This window comes from Canis lupus, chromosome 17 (assembly GCF_048164855.1).
Source record: "Canis lupus baileyi chromosome 17, mCanLup2.hap1, whole genome shotgun sequence".
Lineage (NCBI taxonomy): Eukaryota > Metazoa > Chordata > Mammalia > Carnivora > Canidae > Canis > Canis lupus.
The window spans coordinates 56377061-56399382 of NC_132854.1; the positions used below are offsets into that span (position 1 = coordinate 56377061).

At 42.6% G+C, this 22322-nt stretch overlaps 1 protein-coding gene, 1 long non-coding RNA gene and 1 pseudogene across 7 annotated transcripts in view; 1 reads left to right on the forward strand and 2 right to left on the reverse strand.

Annotated features, from left to right (window-relative positions):
• Nucleotides 1–6319: 6319 nt before the first annotated feature.
• LOC140608260 (non-histone chromosomal protein HMG-17 pseudogene) lies at nt 6320–9036 on the reverse strand (annotated as a pseudogene).
• A 96-nt stretch (nt 9037–9132) lies between these two features.
• LCP1 (lymphocyte cytosolic protein 1) overlaps nt 9133–22322 on the reverse strand; it is a 106052-nt gene continuing 92862 nt past the window's right edge. For 5 of the 6 annotated variants that reach the window (XM_072783067.1, XM_072783070.1, XM_072783068.1 and 2 more), the window contains 3 exons: nt 16501–16624; nt 13652–13776; nt 9133–10867 (listed from right to left, as the gene is read on the reverse strand). In XM_072783067.1, the coding sequence (XP_072639168.1) occupies nt 10735–10867; nt 13652–13776; nt 16501–16624 (382 nt within the window). In that variant the 3' untranslated portion in view covers nt 9133–10734. Of the gene's footprint in view, nt 10868–13651; nt 13777–15282; nt 15374–16500; nt 16625–22322 lie in introns of those variants that run through there. The other variant, XR_012010190.1, reaches the window with a different exon arrangement.
• LOC140608168 (uncharacterized) lies at nt 10690–15537 on the forward strand. The gene is made up of 2 exons (XR_012010192.1): nt 10690–11354; nt 15063–15537. It is a non-coding gene; the product is annotated as an uncharacterized lncRNA (long non-coding RNA).

Below are 22322 nucleotides of genomic sequence, written 5' to 3' on the forward strand. Positions count from 1 at the left end.
ATAGTTTTGGTCTTTGCTTTTAGGCTTACGGTCCATCTGAAATTAACTTTTGTGTGTGGTATGAGGCAGGGATTGAGGTTCAAACAACTGGCAATTGACATCTTGTTCTAACACCATTTTCTAAAGACTTTCTTCTCCTTGTGGAATCACTTTGTCAATTTTTTTTTTCAGAAAGTCAATTGATTGTGGAAGTATGAACCTAAACCATTAAGTTTGCAGTGATTTTTTTTTTTAACAGCAGTAATAACCAGAAAAGTTCTGTGTCATATTTCTTAACTGTTTTCTCTTGTGCTTTGGCTTGGACATTTTGTATTGATCTGGCTTCAAGTTCACTTATTCATTTCCCCACTATTATAGTTTGTTAATACGTCTATTGAAAGAATTCTTCATTTCCCTATCATGTTTTTCATGTCTAACATTTGTATTCAGATTTTTTTTTAAATTTTCTTTTCACTGCTGCTCATGCATGTTACGTTGCTCATGGGTAGTTTCTTCATCTGGTTCTTTTAACCATTTTCTCTCTTAAAGTTAGGTCACCTGTTCTTGCTTTTTCACTTGCTTTTAGTTTTTTATTGAATGTCAGATATTATGTGTAAAATGAAGGTATAGACTAAAATAAGTAGTATTTATGCCCAGAATAGGTCATATATCTTCTTCAGGCCACTAGTGTGAAGGATTGAGTCAATCAAGACCGCAGTTGAGCTGGGTTTGGAATTTGCTATCATTTTCATTAGATTTTATTTACCACAGTCTCAGATTACTTAAAAACAGATGCAAATCCTTCTCTTTAGCAGAGGCGGGGGTCTGATTGCCTCAGAATTTGCCCTCAATTCTCCTGCTCTGCCCTCAGCCTTCAGCAACATGAAAGAGAGCTCTCAAATCTCATTGTCTCTCTCCCAGTAGCAGGTAGTCATTCTGAACTTTTTATAATGTTTACACCTAAAGTAAAATGATTAATAAAAATGATTAATATCCAGGCATGTCTCTACAGGGACCCAGGAATCTAGACCTGTGAAGTTATTACAAAAGATTGGCTATTGGGGATATGGGGCTTCTAAGCCAGTGTGATTCTTACACCTGTCAGATGTAAGTCTCATTCCTTCACACCTGAACTGTCATTTGAGGAGCCTGGGAAGCTGTGTAGAGTGTTTGGTTGACTGCTCCGAGAACTATTCAAATGCAACAGAACTTGTGACATTGCATTGCCTCAGCCTTTGGTTTCTATCTTATATATCTCTGAATGAATGGTGCTGAATGAAGCTGGTGAAGGTTTTGTGAGTCTGAATGTTTTGTGGAACCTAAGAAGACTTCCTGGTGAATATTGCAAGATGGCACACTCAATTTGGTTAATTTGTGGGGAATTTAATAAAAGTATTGTTTATACTGAGGTGGGCAGGGTATAGGAAGATTATAAAAGATCATTGGCTAGTGATCCCAAGACTAGTAACAGTAAGGCACTGAAAGGATGAGAACCTGGAAATAAACAGAGCCACACACAGAGGGCTGACTGACGGGAACTGTGACTTCTCATTGAGAGACTCCATTGGTTTTTCCTGACCTTGCATGGAAAGAGATAGAAGAAAAATAATCCTGACCTCACTTTTTCCCTTTCCTTTTTTTCCTGTGGGGGCATCTTGTGGCTGAACCCAAAGAACTTGGGTCAGGTAAAGCTGTTTTTTAGAGCATAAAAAAACCCCACAAATCACAAAAGAAAAATTTGAAAAATTGGGCTTCATCAAAATTAAAAGCACTTGTTTTTCAAAAGACACTTTTCACAAAATGAAAAGACAAGCCATGAACTAAATGAAAATATTTTCAAAACATACTGGGTAAGGCACTTGTATCCAACATATGAAAAGGACATTTGTAAATCAAGAATAAGACAAAAAAATTTTAGTGGGTAGATTATATAGACACTTTCCCAAATATACAAAAGGCCAGTAATCACACACTCAACATCATTAGTTACTGAGGAAATGCTGATTAAAACTGCAATGATATGTCACTGCTTACCTCTGGAGTAGCCAAATGAAAAAGGCTAACTATATGAAGTAGTAGGATGTGGAACACCTCAACTCTCATACATTGCTCGTGGGAATGCAAAATTATATAGCCATATTGAAAAAGTTTGGCAATTTTTATATAGTCAAACATACTCACTGTATTTCCCAGAAATTCAATTCCTCAAGGGAATTGAAGGAATTGGAATGGAATGCAGGAACAGAAGGAAGGAAAGAAGGAAGGAAGGAAAGAAAGAAAGAAAAGAAAGAAGACAAAAAATGGAGACAAGTTTTTTTCTTCCTTGTTCCACGTCTCTCCTTGAGATTTCTGACCTTGACACCTCTTGTGAAGTTTGATCAGATGTTCCCCACCCTTAACAGGATAATCTCTTAGCCTCTCAGAGGTGCAGTTTCCTCTTCTGAAAAAAATGAAATGAATAATAACCTGTGTCAGAGGGCTGTTGTAATGATTCAGTGGGATAATATTTGAAAGTAACTGGAGAAACAGGTGCTCAAAATGTTCCACTTCCTATTAAAAAGATAAGCCGGGAAGGGGGTTGGTGGGGGCCAACATGGCCGTCTGCTCGGAGCCTTACCCAGCTTAGCATGACCTTGGGTACAGCTTGTCCTCTTCCTCTAATGCTCCCAGCAGAGCTGGCTGACGAGTTGCCTCCCCAAAAGGGCAATCGAGTTCCGGGGGAATCTATATGATTGAACCACGTCCCCTGAGACTCATCTCCAGCCAATTTGGAACCCTAGCTGGCAAAAATAATATGGCAAGGCCTTCTTCAAGAGCCAGAACGCTCAGCCATTATGAAGACTGTGTAAGAAGATAATTTCCCCTGCGAGGACTGGTCTGCTCTGCCTTTCTCTCATCTGGAGGAGCCTGAGGATAAGGGTAAGTGCCTCTGAGATCTTGGCTGGCCTCACTTGGATATACAGCTCAGGCTCATTGTCAGGTAGGCGCCAAGAGAGTCAATTAATTTAATGGCTTTTTTATTATGAGTTCAGGTGCAGCTCAATTTACAAGTTTCCCTTTCAAAATCATTCAGCCATTAAAACTGCATAATCTTGGGAGGTTTTGAAGACACTTAATTGATCAATGTTTTTTCTCTCCACGCATTATCTCTCATGTTTATTCATGAAGAGTGAAGCAGTTTTATAATTTGCACAAAGGTTTAGTGTATCTGGCCAGATCTTCCGAAAGGGAAAAAAGGATTGTGCTGTCTCCAAACCCACTGAAGAGGGGGATTTGAGGTGTGTGGGCAGAGAACTGGATCTCCGGTTCCGATTCCCTTGCTTTGGCTACAGCAAGAGCCTGAGACCTACGGCACCGAGGGCCTTACTTGGCATCCAGAGGGGCAAAGGCTTGTCGGCTGGGTGGTTAAATTGTGAACAGAGCAGTTTGTCTTTAGGAATTTCCATCCCCTCATTCTCCCTTTCTAAACCATCATCCTCTGTATTGGTCTCTCCACTTTCTAACATGCTTCACCCAGTCCTGGCCTTTGCAGAGTACCCTGGGCTAGAGATCTGTATTTCTCAAACTCAGAGGCACTTAAGAAGTTGAGGCCTATATCCCTCCCTCCAAGATTCTCATATAATTGAGATACAGGCCTCAGCACTTTTTTTTTAAGTCCCCGAGATCATTTCAATGTGCAGTCAGGGTTGAGAACAGCTGTTCTGGACCAGCACTTGTCCAAGTGTGCTCTGTGATTCATGAACTCTCTTAGGGTATTTGTGGAGAATGCAGATTCCTGGGCCAACCACCCCTATAGGCACCGAATCTTGTGGTGGGATCTGAGAGATTTGGGTTTTAAGTAACTCCCCAGGGGAATCTTAAGGGCCCCGATGTTTGAGGATCATTACTAAACCTTTCACCAGACCATTTGTTTCTTGTGGCAGGTCTCGCTTTCCATCGCCATACTAGTTTTTCGGTTCCTGAAAGGTAACAGGCTCGTTCTATCCACTGGAACTTTGCACACTTGGGAGGTGCTTTCCTCTCTCTCTTTACCATTAGAAAATTGGCAAAGATAACAGTGATGAAGCTATACTCCCAGAAAGTCATTTCAAAGTGCATTTCAAAGTTTTGGGGGAGAAAAGAGTAGGCTCTGGAGGGCCACAATCCCTCCCCTTGGGACAGTTTGGTTTACTATGTTACCTGCTGTCTCTGGAAACTATAGAGAGATTGCTCCAGAGACAGTGGGAGAAAAACCATTAGGCTTGATGTAGGTAGTGAAGGAACGGGAGGGAAGACCAGTGATATGGCACTGGGTCAGGTGCCCTAGGCATTCAGTGAGAGAAAGCTGTGCCAACAGGCACATTAAAGGTACCCAGGAGTGGAGATCCCTGGGTAGCTCAGCGGTTTAGCACCTGCCTTCCACCCAGGATGTGATCCTGGAGTCCCAGGATCGAGTCCCACGTCGGGCTCCCGGCATGGAGCCTGCTTCTCCCTCTGCCTGTGTCTCTACCTCTCTCTCTCTCTCTCTCTGTGTGTCTTTCATGAATAAATAAATAAAATATTTATAAAGAATAAATAAAGGTACCCAGGAGGACCAGGAGATAAAGCCTGGGCCTGGGAGTGGGTGCCACGGGGAAGAGAGGAGTCAATGGGCAGAACAACTGCAAAGGCTAGTCTGGGTGACAGGGGATACACCCAATTAATGGGCAAAGCCACTCATCTATCTTGAAGAATTATTGCTGATGGGATAATGTTAGTGGAAAGTTATTTTAATCTCTTGAGTCCTCTATAATTGGAAAAGTAGAATTTAACTTGAAGCTGGTTACATTGACTACCTATCAACTGCAGGTCTTTAAAGAAGGCTTCTACTCTTTTAGGGCAATGTTTCTCAAATTTTAACATGCACATGAATTAAATGGGAATCTTATAAAAATGCAGATTCTGATGTAATAGGTCTGTGGCAAGGGTTACCCAGCTTCCCCTGGCCCAAGGACTACCCATAGAGCAAGGAAGTTTGATTATTGGTGACTCATCATTGGGATGAGCCAAGTCAAGGCACACCTACCAAATTATCAAGTTTAACGTCACCTTACACATAGCTTTATAATTATTTGCATGCATTCTAATCCCCTAAAATCCCTATTCCAAAAGGGGTACATGATAGCTCTCTATTAACCAAAGCACCTATTTAAATGGAAATCCCCGATTTTGACATACCAGATAATAAAAATTATTATCATTTTGTTGACCTGCCTGAGTTGTTAATGGTGACACACTGGATATTGACTAGATTATCTGTATTTTTGTGCTTGACAAAAGTGGATACTAAATATATGCAGACTTTAGGTTTGAGAAAACACAGTTTTCTTTCCTTTTTGATGTTTTTTGGGGGGGTCACTCATGCACAGACTCAGTGGGTAAACTCTGTCTTTCAGAAATGGGGAGACAGGACACTGAGTCAAGTGTGGTCTTTTGCAGTTGCTGTTCTTACTGGAATTTTATTAGGAAACTGTCAAAGTAACTAGATTTCACAAGAGGATCAGTCAGTGCTAATTTGTCATGAGCTGATGCCTCTGGTTTCTGGGTCATGAGGCTTGCAGGGTCGTGCTGGGCAAGGTGTCAAGTTCACGGACAGTCCTGCCAGTATTTAATCCAAGTGTATTGGGTCACTGGGGTAGACGGAGAACAAAAGTCCATAATATCCCAGCAGCTGCTGTGTGTCAACAGGCACAGTAACTGTAAAGGAGGTCGGAGCGGGAGTCATCCAGGGACACTGCGAGCACCAGAAGTCCCTCACGCATCAAGCATCCATCTGAGTTGGGCTGGCTTACGGCAGGCTGAGTCTTGGTAGTTTTTACAATCAAGACCCGAGCTGTGCTTCCAGAGACAAACTAGACTGTGTGTGTGTGTGTGTGTGTGTGTGTGTGTGCGCGCGCGCGTAGGTGGATAAAATTGCTCAGTTGGCTGAGACTTTAAAAGCTCATCTAGTCCAACACATTGCATCAGACTTGAATGTCATAATTCCCAGACACGCGGGGATCCCTTCCATCCTAAAATCTCAGTAGGTAAGTTTGCCTCACCACGGTTCCTCACCTCTTTCCAGTTGGCATCTCTCATGGTCGGGAAACATTTATATGTAACACAAATCAATTTTTAAAATGTTACTGAGCACTTATTAAAAATCTAGAAAAGCGGTTGGCATTGTACGGGATTTCAGTATGTGTAAAGCATGGTTCCTGCCTTCCCATTCATCAGAGCTCAGCTTTTCTGCCAACTTTGGTAACCCATCATTCAGAATTAGTTTTCTCCTGAGCTCCCATACTTTATTTATGAATTTGTTATAGCATTTATCACATTCTGATTTTTTTTTCCAAGCCAAACTGTATCCAGCTTTATTAAAGATACTTTTCATAAACAATCATGGTATTTCAGGCAGGACATGGGCGGACGATCGTTAACAGTATACAACAACTTTCAAACTCCCTTCTACAATGGACTACCAAAATCAGAAAGCCACTATAAAACCCAATGAAGTCTTCATGTGATGCTCTGAACAGGGAAAGTTTAGAGTGAGGGTTGACAGTTCACATTTAGCATGTTGTTTAACAACTTTTCACAAGCCGACCCTGACTTTCAGGAAATGAAATGAAAATGGCAGAATTATCAATCTGAAGATCCACAAGCTAAAAAAAGGAACTCTTTTGAGGGACGCCATCTCAGTGGTGACACCGTAAAGTCCAGATTGCCTGACATACTGGGAACCATTTCATGGGATCAGGTTCCAACAGGTCTCTGGGTTTAAGGGAGTCAAGTCTATGTTGAAGGCAGAGAGGGAGAAGAGGACATAAAAAAATGAATTTTAGTTTTTCCACACCACCAAGGTGGCTCATGTGTGTCAACATCAAGAAATCCCTCCTCCTGGGAGCCAAGAGGAAGTTTCTCAAAACTAGAAGGGGAAGGTGTTTTTCCCTCTTGTTATCAATCTAGCTTCGGAGATATTCTATTAGTGACATATGCCCTCCCCCCAAAACAACAATGAAGTGTTCCGTGTGCTAACAACATAGCTTAAAAAAAAAAAGTAAAACAAAATTCTGCATTTTTATAAAACTTGATAAAAAATAGTATTTCAAACTGTACAGTCACCAGAAGTACACAGTTATCAAAAATGCACACACTTCACTTGGCATCTCCAGCACCTTCGGCTTTCTGTGCCTGGTCTGTTTGGGCATCTCCATTTTCTGCAGGGTTATTTCCATCCTTGCCAGCATCAGCTTTCCCCTTTTTCCCTTTGGGTACTTTCTCTCCCTTCTTTGCAGGGGCCTTTTTAGGCTTGGGCTCTGGCTTTGGAGGAGCAGGTTTAGCAGATAACCTTGCAGATCTTCTCTGTGGCTCATCCTTCACCTTGGCTTTATCTCCTTTAGCATCCCCTTCAGCCTTTCTCTTGGGCGTGGTGGCGACGGCGGCGGGACGTAAGCGCTGGACGCGGGGATGCGGCGGCAGCGGGCTTTGGCCGGTCCGGGGGTCGTTCTCGCCTCTTCTTCTTCACACTGCTCCCACATTCTGATTTTTATTATTATTTTGTGTGTGTGTGTGTGTGTACATTATCTCTTTGCTGGATCAATATGCTTCTGTAGGCATAAAATGGAGAAGGGAGGATTGGGTCCAGGATCTGTTTCGTCAAATAATTTGAAAGAATGATTTGGGAGGGAGGATCTATGTTTAACATCCAAGTTAATACCTTTGATAGAGCAGAAACTGAATACCCGTCCAATTAAAATGATCATTCTGTGCACAAGAAACAGATAATTATTCACTGTGACCTCATTTATTGAGGCAAACAGTTAAACAGCCTAAATATCTATTTATAAGCCCCTGGCTGAATGCAGTTTGGGATACCTATATAATAAGATCCTATACCTACTGAAAGGATGGAGGCCGATCTGTATATCCCAACATGAAACAATCACCAAGATATGGTATTAAGTGAAAAAGGCAGGATGCAGAATGATGGCTATGGTATGCTAATATTTGTAATAAAAAGGTCTGCATGTGAGTATTATACGAATGACATATTTCTAGAAGGATACAAAAGAAATTAGTAACAGTGACTGCTGACCAGGAGGGGAACTGGGGGAGGGGGCGGGGTGAATGGTGGGTTGATGAACCAGCTCTCTGGGGATAAGAAAAAAAACAAAAACAAAAACAAAAGCCTATTTGTAGAGTTTGATCATAGCTATGGCAACCTCCATCGTTGCCAATTTCAAGTTAGCAATAATTTAGCGATAGGGTCACAAGACTGGCTCCAGTGAGGTGATTGGAGCTGGCTTCAAAGCACACTTCCAGACACAGAGGTGGGAGGGTGGCCTCTCGACGGTAGACACCTTGGTGCAATTTTGATTTCTGATGCCGTATCTGGATTGACATTTTAATGTAGCAAGTATTTATTTATTTATTGTAACAAACTTTTAAATTTAGAAAAATCACCATGATTAGATTGCAGCATCCCACAATCTAATCTTTTCTTTCCTTGGAAGAGCTGCAGGAACGTTCAGGCTACAAAAGAGCCACTTCCAGAAGGAAGCTGCTGGCAAAGCTGGGACTTGCTGCCATTGAAGCTCACACACTTGGCTTCCTAGCGGCTGTGTGGTCAGGAGGTAACCACGCCAAAGAGATGCTTCTCATTGACCACAGAGGCCTACCTGAGAGGACCCTGCGGGGGAGAAATTCTCCAGCACTCTCTCTGTGCTCCTCCCCCAAAGGGAGGATGGCCAGGCTAGGAAGCCCACATCAGACCCTGCCAGCCAAGAAAGATGCCTCCTTCCGTCTCCCCAGAAGCCATCCTGCACCAATCCCACATCTGGTCTTGGTTCACAACTGGGCTCAACGTGTCTAACTCCAGCTTACTTTTCTGTTTTGCAGCCAAAATATTTTTTCTTAGACCGTTTCCTCTGTCACAAGTTCACCTCACCCTTGTTTATCACTTATCACACCTGTCAGTTTCCTGAACCTCCATCTTTCCAGGTCAACCAGGCACAACGCCAGGCCTATTTCTAAAGCCTTGCACCATGCCTGCCACATGTTAGGCACTCGGTGTGTGTTAGCCGGAGGGAGTCACTGATAAGTTACGCCGAGTTCTAATGACACTTGCCAAAGGAAACATCCAAATACATGACATAAATGGAACATTTTTATTTGGAGACATCTGGAGCATTATTTTATCTTCATTTTCTATTAAGCCAGGAACAGTCTTCCCGGAGCCAGGTGGGGGAGAATCATGTGAGGCTACATTAAGTTCGGTCCGAGACAAAGCCAACCACTTTGTATTCAGATGCAGCAGAAATACTGATTACGCGCTAGAAGAGGCCACATTTTGGCTTCTCGAACCTGCTGCCGAGGAACAGATCCAGGGTGAAGCATTGCAATTCCTTTGAAAGATGGCTACAAGAGTCTAGTGTTGGTTCACAATGCTCTGCTGCTTCTTAGCCTCCGGTAGGTTTTCATGAAAATTGTATATACTCTGTTAGGGCTCCTCGAACTCACACTGCTCCTCTGGTTTTGTTTCAGAATCCTTTAAATGTCTTGTGTATATGACTCTGTGTGGGTGTGTATTGTTGGGGGGCAGGGGGTGAGGTGGGGGCGCTGCTCATTGGCACCAGTTGCTCCCTCGAGCTTGGGGGTGGCAAAAAGCTTCTACACTACCCAAAAAAGTAAACATTGATAATATGGCCTTGCAGCAGTCAGGGGCACTAAGATCTAAGAACAAGTGAGAAGCGGAGCCGAATTGCTTCCAGTCACCAGTTAGCCACACCACAGTAGAGAGGTCTGAGGAGCAGGCCTAAGGCACCGAGGGGCAGCGGCCTGGAGGAGAGCTGCTTTGTTGTGGCTCCACACTGTCCCCTCGTGGAACAAGGCTCAATTACACCCTCCTTGGGGGTAACCTGCCTTGAGGTTAAGAATCTCCCTGAAGGCACAGTATTCAAGATGGTAGACCTGATCTGGGCACAAACCCTAAAAGAACAGAAGCTTCCTGTGTGCTGACAAAACTTAGGCCATTTGGGACTCTCGTTCTGAGGAAAGGCTCTGATGAGGCCTTACTTTTGCGAGTCACCAGGGACTCTCGGGACCCCGACAGCCTGACCCATCAGAGGCGCCAAATGACCCAGACCTAAGGATGGGCAGCAAAAGTGGGCCACAGAGAAGGCATTGTTCTGAGAGAGTATAAAGCAAAGCCACAGGAGGGTAGGAGAGGCTTGTAACAGATCAAATGCCGGCCTCCAGAAACAGGCTTTGGGACTGGCTTGATGATTCCCAACCCCCACCCCCTCTGGGGTCTCACCTTGAACCAAAAAGGCAGCCAAATTAAGCCAGGCTGAAATATTGTTAAAATTAATAACACTGCAGCATCTATACTTGACTAATAGCAAAAGCAGGAAGGGTGCCTGGAAGGTAAGGGTGTTTTTTTTCCCCTCTAGGTTTTCAAAGAAGCAATAAATTCAATAATAAAAATATTTGTGAGAGACTGGGTTGTGGGGTTTTTTTTTTTTTGTTTGTTTGTCTGTTTTATGTTTTTGCAAAGAATGAAGCCTTTTTTTTTTTTTTTTTTTTTTTTTTTTTTGCAGGTAGGAGAGGCTACCTGGCTGGACAAACATATACTTTTTGGAATCCTGTATAATGTCACAGAGTTGAAAACTGGAATGGCTTGAGCAGTCTCCGTGCTCCCCGTGGGCATCCCATGCTGAGCAGTCAGGAGTGTGCGCATCGCCTCCTCACTGGGACTTACACCCTCTTCATTCCTTTCCCCATGAGGCAAGCAAACACGGTCATGACCATTTTGGGATTTACTTCGACCAAGTCTTCTGGAAGGGCATATACTCTGGCCCCAATTTTGCGGGCCATAGAGATGGCATATCTAGAGGGAGAGAAGAGGAAGAATGAGAAGAGCCTGAGCCACAGAGTATGAAGGGGACCCCTCAGGAGCATAGTCACGTGGTTCCACGTACCACATACCACGCAGCTCTCACTCCTGGGACAGCTCGGGGGAGTCATGGCATCCCCTCACTCCTGTGGGCCAATCTCAGCTCAACAGAGCTCCTGACTACTGGACGTGCTGCCTAGACTCATGACAAGCACCACATTTATTACTTGCCCTTAAAGAACCCCTCTAGCTCTTGCTACGTTTGATGCCTTCACCATGAGTCTTCTCTTGGGCTTTAGAGCAGCAGAGAAAGTCCTGGAACTGAACAAGAATGTGCGCTGGGAAAGTTTGCAGACCCCATGTCAAGTTGAGGAAGGAGGAAAAGGCAAGGAGGAAAAGGAGGAGGATGCGTGTGTCATACTTCTACCTCGCACACCAGTTTTACTCTTCGTTCCATTCCAATCCTTGCCCGCACAGGCATGTATGTATTTATGTCACTAAAATACCCAAAGAGCCAGAGTTTTAGAGGACACATTTTTCACATAAGGTTATCATAGCTCCATTGGAACATTTTGCTGTGTTTTTAATTATATAAAGGTAATTTTTATGAGTGGTAATCTGTTTCCAAACGAGCCCCCAAGACGACCTGGCAGTTCTTTTATTCACCTCATTTATTATCTGGTAACCTCTTACAACGACTGCTCCAGAGATTCTCCATTCTACCCAAGGCCCCATTACGCCCTCTGCTCTGTTAACTAACTTTATTCGTCCTCTGTTGATCATATGAAGAGCACCAGGCAAGCGTAGTCCCCATTCTTTCTCCTGGCCCACTTCTCAATCACTTCTTCTCTAGCAATTATTAATGAAATAAAAATGTACTTTCTCTGTTATAAAATATAAAGGGAAGCTGTTGAAGAATTAGAAACAAGAGCTTCAAAAAAATCATGCAAATCTTGCCACCATGACATAACCATTTTTAGCATTTGGTATAATTCCTTCTACTCATTTTTTTTCTAGGCAATTTCGTACCACGCCCTTAGAGACTAGTGCTTGGGAGCCTGGGCTCTGAAGTCAGATTCTGAACCGTAGCTGAATCACTTAGTAATTATAAGACCTTGGGCTCTGCAAATTAACTCAAGAAACTAAGTTCCTTAAACCTAATCACATTCTTCTTGAGGAATTAGATGCAAGGTTTTTTGGGGGGGGGCTCTTTTAGTCTTTATTTAAAATTCTAGGTCTTCGTATGCATTCTTCCGTCTACCTGGAGGTATTCTTTCTGCCTCCTTCACCTGTCTACCTCTACCTCTTTCTTACTTGTCTTTTCAATCCATCTCATCTTAGATTTTATTCGCTCTGTAGAGCTTTGTTTCCCTCCCTATCTCTTCCACTGCATCATGGATCCCCCATCTATCCCATGCATCTATTGTAATTACCATTTATAATTCCAGCATACAAGGAACTCAGGTTCCCCCCACACACACTTTCCCAAACTGGGAACAGAAAAAAAGAATACTGTTGAGGTTATACACACACACACACACACACACACACACACAGGGCTTCTGGACACTATTCAACTTCTTAATTCCAGAACTTTGTGAGGGATTGAATTGTGATCCCCACCCCCAAAGATAAATGGACGCCCTATCCCCTACTAAGTCAGAGTATGGTCTTCTTTGGAAAGAAAGTTGTTCAGGTTTAATCAGTTAAGCCAAGGCCATGCTGGAGTAGGGTGGGGCCCTCAGCCAACACGACTAGTGCACTTACCAGGAGAGACACAGACACACAGACACACACACACACACACGCACACCAGAAGGGAGACAGCCATGTAGAGTCACAGACACATAGGCGAGGTCATGTGAAGATGGAGGCAGAAACTGGAGTGATGTATTTATGAGCCAAGGACTGCTGGCCACCACCAGAAGCCAGGAGAGGGACAAGGGACAGATTCTCCCCTCCCCTCCAGCCTCAGAAAGACCAACCCTGTCAACATCTCGATCTTGTGCTTATACCTCCACAACTGGGAGAGAATACATTGCTGTTGTTTTAAGCTGCCCTGTTTGTGGTATTTGGTTATGACAACTCTAGGAAATAATGCAACGTGCTCGGAGAAAGGCACCACTCCAGAGTATAGGTCAGGAAACTCTCTACAAAACACCAAGTGGTAAATATTTTAGGCTTTGTGGGCTTTGTTACAATGACTCAACTCTGCCCTGTAGCAGGGAACCAGCTACAGAAAATACATAAATGAGTATGCATGGCTATTCTAATAAAACTCTATTTATAAAAGGAGACAATGCTCCAAATGTGGCTTATCGACTGTAGTCTGCTGACCCCCACTCTACATGGTGGAGCTGCCCTCAAGTAGTTGCTCCCAAGCTGGTAAAGACTTTGGTCTTGAACCCCAGTCCTGCCCATTCATATCCATGGATAGTCATAAATGGAGTGTTTATATTTGGGCCTGGCATGTATTCCTTTACTTAGGAAGTCTCTCATAGATTGCAACTGGGAAATTGGTTTTATGAAACTATAGGCTTGCTTATCGATTGAAAGAATATTCTTGTGTTCTTTGTCTTGCTTCCATTCTTACACTAGGAGTCTTAAACGGCTATTGTACAACATCTAAAATAATGGTGATGGGACACGGCAAGTAATGAGAAGAAAAAGCAAATAGTGCTATCAACTGTTTGTGCAAAAGGCACAAACAATAGACTTTACAGCTTTCCCGTTGCCAGCTGGGTCCTCCCCTCCCTGGACTCAGGTGTATTTACATACTTGGCATTGTTGAGTTTTTCTTCATCATTCAGGTTTTCTGTCTTCAGAAGGTCATAGTTGATGGAACCCGGTTGAATGGCATCAATGAGATCCAGCACAGGCAGGCTGGTGCTAATCTTCGGGTCCTGCATAGAGAGAAAGGGATGGTTTCATCAATAGGACCCCAAATTACTCCTGTTCAGCTCAAGGGAGGTGGGTGGCTCTCTCCTCTTAAATACAAAAGATCCACAACCTGGTCTGGGAAATGCCACAGTGTTCCACATGGTGTCTTAAGTCAACCGTGGTTTTGAAAGGGAGCCACCAGCTTCCTGTTGGCTCAGCAAGTGGAGGAAACCCATTGTCTCCCAACAGTCAAGGAGTCATTCTCACACTGGGAATGGAAGGAAGTTTGTACAACATCCCAGAGCTGACTGGCAGGGTTTGTGGTGAGGGCTCATCTGGGCAGTAGCTTCAGCATATGCTCCTTGGAGACTCGAGGGAAAGAACAGTCTGTGAGTCCGAGGAGGCAGTTAGAGCGGATGTGTGATTAAATCAATGACTGTAACTGGTACTTGTTGGTGCCCATGGTTTGCCCAGAACTTCTTGTCGCCACAAGCCTCAGGTGTAGGCATCTATCTCATCTTAATTGACAGGGAGTCAAGGGAGTTTCTGAGGTTAAATGACTTACTGATACCTGGTGGAGCTGGGATTTGAACCTAGGTACCCCGACTTAAAATTCTGGGCTCTTTCTTTGGCATGGTAAACATCTTCATGCTCACACCTAGAGCTGTGAATGCTCCCATCTGCTCTCCCCTCCCCTGGGGACTGTGAGTGCACACGTGGAGAGGCAACTGCACATCAGCATCAGGGCCCAGGCAAATCCAAACACACCTTGAAGGTCTAAATCAGAATGAATTCTTATCAAGAAACAAGCGAGGTCTCTAGCATTGGTCCCCTGCAAGGTGCTAGGTCTCTAGCATTGGTCCTCTGGCTAAGGAGAATAATATTTTTAGAAAATATAATGGGTCCATTTTTATTTACTCCTTGATAATGTGAGAACTATTACAGGAATAAAATCCTTATGCAGTTGTAATCTAATTTCCAACATTAGCCTGAGCTTCTATCTCCATAGAACCTTTTGAAGAACCACGGGGGAAACAAAGTGGAGGGATCTGAGTCTGGCCTTCTCTCCTACTTTCTGCCCACAGTCCTGCCTGCAGACAGGCAGAGACGGCTGGCAACTGGCAACATTCAGAGCTGAAGAGGGGACCAGGACTATTTCCAAAACAGTTAATCAAGAGTGAATTGTGTTCATTTTTCTCTTTTTTTTTTTTTTAGGGTTTCACTTAAAAGTAACATGGGGCTAATTTGACATTTTCCCTTGGTGTTTTTTTTTTTTTTCCTTGATCAACTCTACAATGACTGTGAGGAGACAGGAGAAAATCAGCCTAGAGCGACCCAAGGAGTAAGAGAGCTGTCAAACATTCTCAAGAGTGAGTCCCCACGAGAACATCCCAGAAGCCACCAGGATGACCTAATGGGCTGCGGTGGCGGCTATTCTACCGAGACATTGCCCGCCCTGGGCTATCACCCCGATGGCTGCATAGTAATGGTGAAGTGACCTATGGATACACACTGCTCTGTGATCTCACCCCGCAGGTAAAGGTGCTTTCCGCTCACTGATGGATCATCTCCTGCCATTACTAGCTGTAACCTCCATTACTTGAGCTCCAGTGTCCTTACCTATAAAATGAGGTAAACAGTACAGCTGCCTTTACAATGTCTGTGAGATGACATGGGGCTTACACACAAGGAGCCCCTTAGCGCTCAAGGCATGTTTCATGTTGATAATGCTCCCAGATTTAGCCTGTTGTCTGCTTTTGTAAATAAAGTTTTATTGGAACACAGCTGTGCCCATTCATTTGATATATTTTCTACAGCTGCTTCCTTACTATAGCTGCAGAGTCCAGTAGCTGCAGGAACCTGCCCTTCCAACTCTTTTTTTGGGGGGTGGGGGGAAGAACTTGCTCACGCCTCTACTCCTATCTCTCTGCTCAGCTCTCCAGACTGAGGGTAAGCTGGAGGAGAGAGAGTAATGGCCATGATCTGTGATGAGCTCACAGGGAGTGGACATTCCTAGCACAGCACAACTCAGAAATACCATCTGCTCTCTTTGGTGGGGTGAAATTTTAATTTTTTTTCTTGATTTTGAAGCAGAAGACAGAATCATGACAAAACCTCACCAGTCATGATCATACAAACTCTGACGGGGTCCCTCCCCCTAATTCCTGACCTTTAAACCAAAAAAAAAAAAAAAAAAAAAAAGAAAGAAAAAGAAATTAAGATGGCACAGACGTTATGACATGAATCAAGTATGCAAGTCCCTAGAGGAAGGATCCAGCTAATGAGTTAGGAAACATGAGTTAGGAAATTGAATAAAATATAATGCTGGTTTTAATAAAAATGGGATTTGGATACAAGTACACAACTGTTTTTCCCTGAAAAAAATATCACATGGGAGATCTTTTATAGCCTTTTACATTCCACCACCATTATGATAATAATCTGAATCATGAAACTGTGTGTATTTAAAAAATATTATTGTATTTTATGTTACTTTGAAAAACGCCTAAAATCATGTGTTAAAAATGATGGGTTTTTAAAATTAATTATTACAGGAGCAAGTGACAGGAAATTTGTCAATGAAATAGCCTGTGAACACCAAAACAATAATGGGTCATTCAAGCAAAATCAAAAATGGGGTGGGGGGCTCAGATACCTCACACTGAAGGTCACTTTAAAATAGAGTGAAAACAATAAAGATAAGCATAGAGCTCAGGTGGCCATGAGCAGTAGACTCCGACTTTTACCTTGAAACTAGAGATGGATGAACTTTTCTCCGCTTCCTTCAATGTTTCATTCACCCAGTTGACAATAATGTCATCATTGACCTTCTGTCCGCCTCCAATTTCTTCAAGAATATTCAGCGTGTACCTGAACAAAATCAAGAATGATTTCTGGAGAAAAATTGCTAAGGAATTCAAAAACACAGAAAGTAGCCAGGCTAGAAATGTTCTTTTCTTCCTAGGTATGCCACAGAAGATAGCCTGGACACCATTACACTTGGGGGGGGGGGGGCGGAATAAAGTAAGACAACAACAACATTATGTCCTTTTAGAACAATTTGAAATGTAGCGTTATGGTTATTATCACGAGATGCAGAGCAAATAAGCGCTGTCATTGCTCTGGGTAGGAAGGGAAAGCAGAAGACAGAGAGGGAAAGGAAAGCAAAGCAAAGGATTCAAACCAGTGACGCTTTTCTTACAGGAACCATAAAAATGGAGGCACCATTCAATGCTAGAAAAATCCCAGGGGCCAACATAATAAATGAAAAAATATAAAATAGTTTCCTTTGCATATCATGAAAGTAGAAATATTAGGAACACACAGACCAAGTTAATCTCTAGCCTGAGCGTTAAGAATCACCTTCGATGCATACTGTTCATGAGAATTGGGTTTTGAGGGGGAAAAGATTAGAAAGATGCTTCAAGCTAGTGTGCTAGGTGCATAAATAGAATGACTTTCTTGCAGGGAAAGCAAGGAGAAAGTCAAGATGAGAAATGCTTAGCTGGGCCCAGCGATGGAACCAAACACTATGGAATTAATGGGTACAAGTGGGATAAATCTCAGGTAGTTTTTCAAAATAATCCTATCCTGGAAAACAGCCCTAGTTTTGATCAATTCATAAAGATGAGGTTTCGTGGCATGACTGGTTTCTTGTTTCTTGCTAGCAAGCGTGGGGGTTGAGTTATGGGCATTTACTGTGACAATTAAGCATTTCTGGTGACCCTGGTAAGAAAAGACAGGTTAGGACATGCTTCACCTCTCATGTCCATATACAGCCTCCTGGGACAAATGGAGTCCCATCTGCTAGAGGCCCCACTCACCTCAAGGGGGAATTCTCACTTCTCTTTGTCAGGAGGCCCATACTGCTTTGTTGACAGGGTCGGGGCCAAGGGCATAAAGACTATTTTGAGCTAAAAGCAATCAAAACCCAGCAGATCCAGGAAAAGCTCTTTACCTCCCTCCAGTCCTGCCGAAAAGGACTTAAATCGAGGACCTGCTCCAGAAAGAGTTATAAACTTAGATAATTGCATTTTACCATGAACCAGGTATGGTAGACAGAGAAGAACCTAGCAAGGCCTGTGTGATCAAAGTCCTCTATGTCCCAAAGTCTTATGTCCCATGAGTGGCCCACCAAACATTGGTTTACCAAACATTTACTCTTCCATCTTTTGTGAATCACATTCCTTTCCTTCGAAGTCCCAGACCCTTACCCCATCTCCTTAGTTCAGAACGATGTACAACTTCATTTTGCCTGACCATCTTTGGAATTTCCATGTCTGTGTGGATTCTTATTCATACAAAATTAAATCTCATTTTCTCCTATTAATCTGTCTCATGTCAATTTGATTCTTATGCTGGCTACAGGACCCTGAAAGGCAGTGGAAATTCTTCCTCCCTGAAAACACTCTCCAGTGGATAGAAGCTAGGGAAGAAACTGGGACACACAGAGTCACATCTACACAAAAGTCTATCTGGGCAAACACAAAAAGCCACCAAGGAACACAGAAACTTAGAGACATACAGTAAATCATGGAGGCAGCTGACTGCACTCAAGGGTCTCAGCAGGGGCCCTCACGCTGGCCCAGAGCTCTGGTGAGTACAAAATCGTCCTCCCCAACCTCAAGGGAGGTGTGGCAGTGGAATCCTATACCGCCTGTAAGTACAACGGTAAACACAAAGGGAAGAAAGGATGGAATTAGGTTGGAGTTTCAACTCTGGACAGTCCACTCAGCACGAACTATAGATTCAAAATTTTAAACAAAAATCTATTTGGCCCATGTCTACCTAGGATTTTCCTTGTGAGACAATCACTCTGTCCCATCAACTATGTTTTGGGGCAACTGGAACCCCCACACAGGATCCCAGTATCACGGGTGTCTGCAAACTGTGCTGCGCTGAAAAACCGTCTGTCACAGTGCAAGGGTGTCGTAAGCCCCAGCTTCAGCCAGTGCCTGATTCAACAAAAGAGGATTGATGAGGTCTGCACGTGCAGTGCTGGAGGGGCTGCGATTATTACTTGCTTGCTTTCCTGCTTTCCAATGCTTGTTTGATATATTTAACATGTGGCCCGGAGGGACAAACCTCGCTGTTCTGTTTTGCAAGGACCTATCCCAAATTCACCATCCACAGCCTGTTTGATTTGGGGTGAGTTCCTCATTTGCCTGCCTCTTTGTTCATCTGCTGGAGCTTGACATTGCTGTCTGCCTGTAGCTTACTTGTTTCTAGCTATTGTCTCCAAATTTATACACACACTATTTGCCAGCTTTCTAATCTGAGAGCGATTTCCAGGCTACCGGAGGGGAAAGGGAGGTTTCAGCACACATCTCTCATTTGTTCTTAGGGGGGAAAATGACATGCCATTTATTGTCCAGATAAATGACCAAATTAGCACATCCGATGAAATAAATTCCAGCTAGAACTAACTCTAAATTTAATAGATCTGTTAATGTGTGGCCCACAGAGAAAAAAAAAAATCCCTTCTGGTGGCATTTACATAATTATTAGTCATTCCATCGCTTTCAACAGTAATGTATTTCTCTGCCCACTTTTTCATATGCACCATTCTTGGGTAAGCACTGGTAAGAAATGGGACTTATTAGCCAGGTAGGGAAGCAGCTACAGTCTAGACCTTATTGTATATATACAAGCCATAAAGTACAACATCAGGCCACATTTCTATAACCTATACAGAACGAAGATGATATTACAAGGTGATTTTCAGATATTATGAAATTCAAAATGGCATAGAGTTGGCCTGAGTTTTTCTTTTTTTATCATTAAAACAGAAAATGCCAAAGATTATTTTATATTCAAACCCAAAAGTCAACTTAACCATGGCAACTAAAAAGATTTATTTTGTTTGTTAAAGCAATCAGTAGCCCAAGTCATCTATTAAGAACTAAAACACATGTGAAAGACAATAGAGAATAGCTCATACATGTTTCTGAAAATATACTGGTAGGGCAGCCCTTAGGGACTGTCAGTGACATTCTAGATGGATGCAGCAAGATAGAAGATGGGGCTGAAGTTTCTTTAGCTCTGGAGTTTTCTGTGCCAGAAGATCCTTGTGACACCTGCCTTTAAACTTCAAGGAGAGCCCAGTTCAGAGATGGGTAGTAGAGCGCTATACTTGGGGAAGCAAGTGTGAATCAGGTAGTGAACTCCATTATGATCATTTCTGACTGAACCACATCACCTGGAAACACTGACATACTTCCTTTGAGGACCATTATGAATGTCAGGATCCAGAGACAGTGGCTTGGGAATGAAACTGAAGTCCTAGAGACACTACACACCTTGTCTTTGCCATTCACTTGTGAGACATCATGTAATGTGACATGTGGTTTCTGGAACTTCCTTCCAGGTAGAAAATGAATTAAGTCACAGTAACATAGATTCTAATTAAGGGATGTAATATTTCTGCCTGGTCAAGGCCACCAGTATAGAGGGAAAGAGTGAAGCATTTAAAAGTAAACTATTTTATACTTAAAGATTTGCTATGTTAAATTTTTCCAAAACTCGTGCTTTTGTACCAAAAATCATTTACTTTTCTTTTTTTTAAGATTTTATTTATTTATTGATGAGAGAGGCAGAGACACAGCCAAAGGGAGAAGCAGGCTCTTTGCGGGGAGCCCGATGTGGGACTTGATCCCAGGACCCCAGGATCATGACCTGAGCTGAAGGCAGACGCTCAACCACTAAGCCACCCAGGTGCCCTCATTTACTTTTCTTATAATTTATTTTCTATTTATGTATTACATTCTACCTTATTCAAACGGCATTGCCACATGGCTTCCACATTAATCAAGTGTACATTTAACTCTAAAAGCTATTTAAAATTGTTTCGTGAAAAACTAGCAGGAAACTCTGCTTCTAGCCATGGTGTGATAACAGGGACCAGCCTTATTTTTCTGCCTTAAACACCCAAACACAATGAAAAACATATGAAACAATGTTGCTCAGACACTGGATAACAGTAAATGTAAAACAGTGGTCCCTGAAAGAAGGAAAGCAAACCTGGTGGGCCCTAAGATTGTTCCAGCTTATTGCATGAAGAGTTTCCAGGCTGCAGTGCAGAGAGAGAGAGAGAGAGAGAGAGAGAGAGAGAATGAGAGAGAGAGAGAACCCAGAGCATAGCAGTCCCCCTGAGTTGAGAGGACAGGATTGAGAACTCAAGGAGGCAAGGAGACTCAAGGTATCTGAAATTTGTGGAGCAGAACACTAGAGAGGAGAGAGCTGCCTGGAGAGGAAAGCATCATCTAGAAAGAAAGCTCCAGACATCCTCAGAGGGTTTGCCCCAAGTCTTTAGCTGAGTTTTACTCAATGCATATGTGTGAGCAAAGCACCAGAGACTGTGACATACTCAGAGGAGATTATCTCAGTATGGAGAGACAAAATTAGCTCAAGTCTAATTAAAGTTTTAAGTAAGCCTCAAAAGGATCAGACCATGCTTAAGTTATTTAACTACATCCCAGGACAAAATTCAAGAATATTTAAAGGAATACAGAAATATCAGCACACAGGAAGATGGAATTCCACAATGCCTCACATACAATAAAAAATTAGTAGGCATGCAAAAGAAACAGTAAAATATGACCCATAATGAGGATAAAAATCAATTAATAGAAACAGAACCAGAAATAACAGGACTATAATTATGTTCTGTATGTTCAAGAAGGTAGAGGAAAGAGACACAGGAAATACCAAAGAGATCTGGCTCAAATTTTTATGCATGAAAACTGTGTCTGAGATAAAAAAATATACACATTAGATGGGATTAATGCAAGATTAGATATTACAAAAGAGATTAGTGGATTTGAAGACAAATCAATAGATCCCAAATGAAACAGAAAGAGGAAAAATAAAACAGAGGGGGGAAATTGAATAGAGTGTCAGTGAACCTTGGGACAACCTCAGATGACCAAATATGTGTGAACCTGGAGTCCCCCCAAAACAAATGGGGGAGGGGAGTACAGGAAATATTTCTGGGGAAATAAAGAACAAAAGTTTTCCACATTTGATGAATACTACAAACTCTCAGACTCAAGAAGTTCAACAAACCTCAATCATGAGAAACACCAAGGCCCATTATAATCCACTTGCTTAAAACTAGTGATAAAGAGAAAAATCTAAAAGTAAGCCAGAGAACAACAGACATGCTATACCATAGAACAAAGATAAGAATGACAACAGATGTATCATTGGAAACAATGTAAGCCAGAAGGCAAGGAACACTATCTTTAAAGAACTGAAAGAAAAAAAAACTATCAATCTAGAAGTCTACAGTTAGAGAAAATATCTTTCAAAAATGAAAATGAAATAGACTTTGTAGACATCTAGAAGCTGAAATGCTTCCTCACCAACAGATCTACACAATTTGAAATATTTCAGATCTGATATACATGGAAATCTGTAACTACACCATGGAAAGGTAAGTGCCAGAAATGGCAAACGGGTAAGTATAGCACATTTTCCCCTTGTTTGGAAATCCTCTTTTTTTTTTTTAATTTTTATTTATTTATGATAGTCACAGAGAGAGAGAGAGAGGCAGAGACACAGGCAGAGG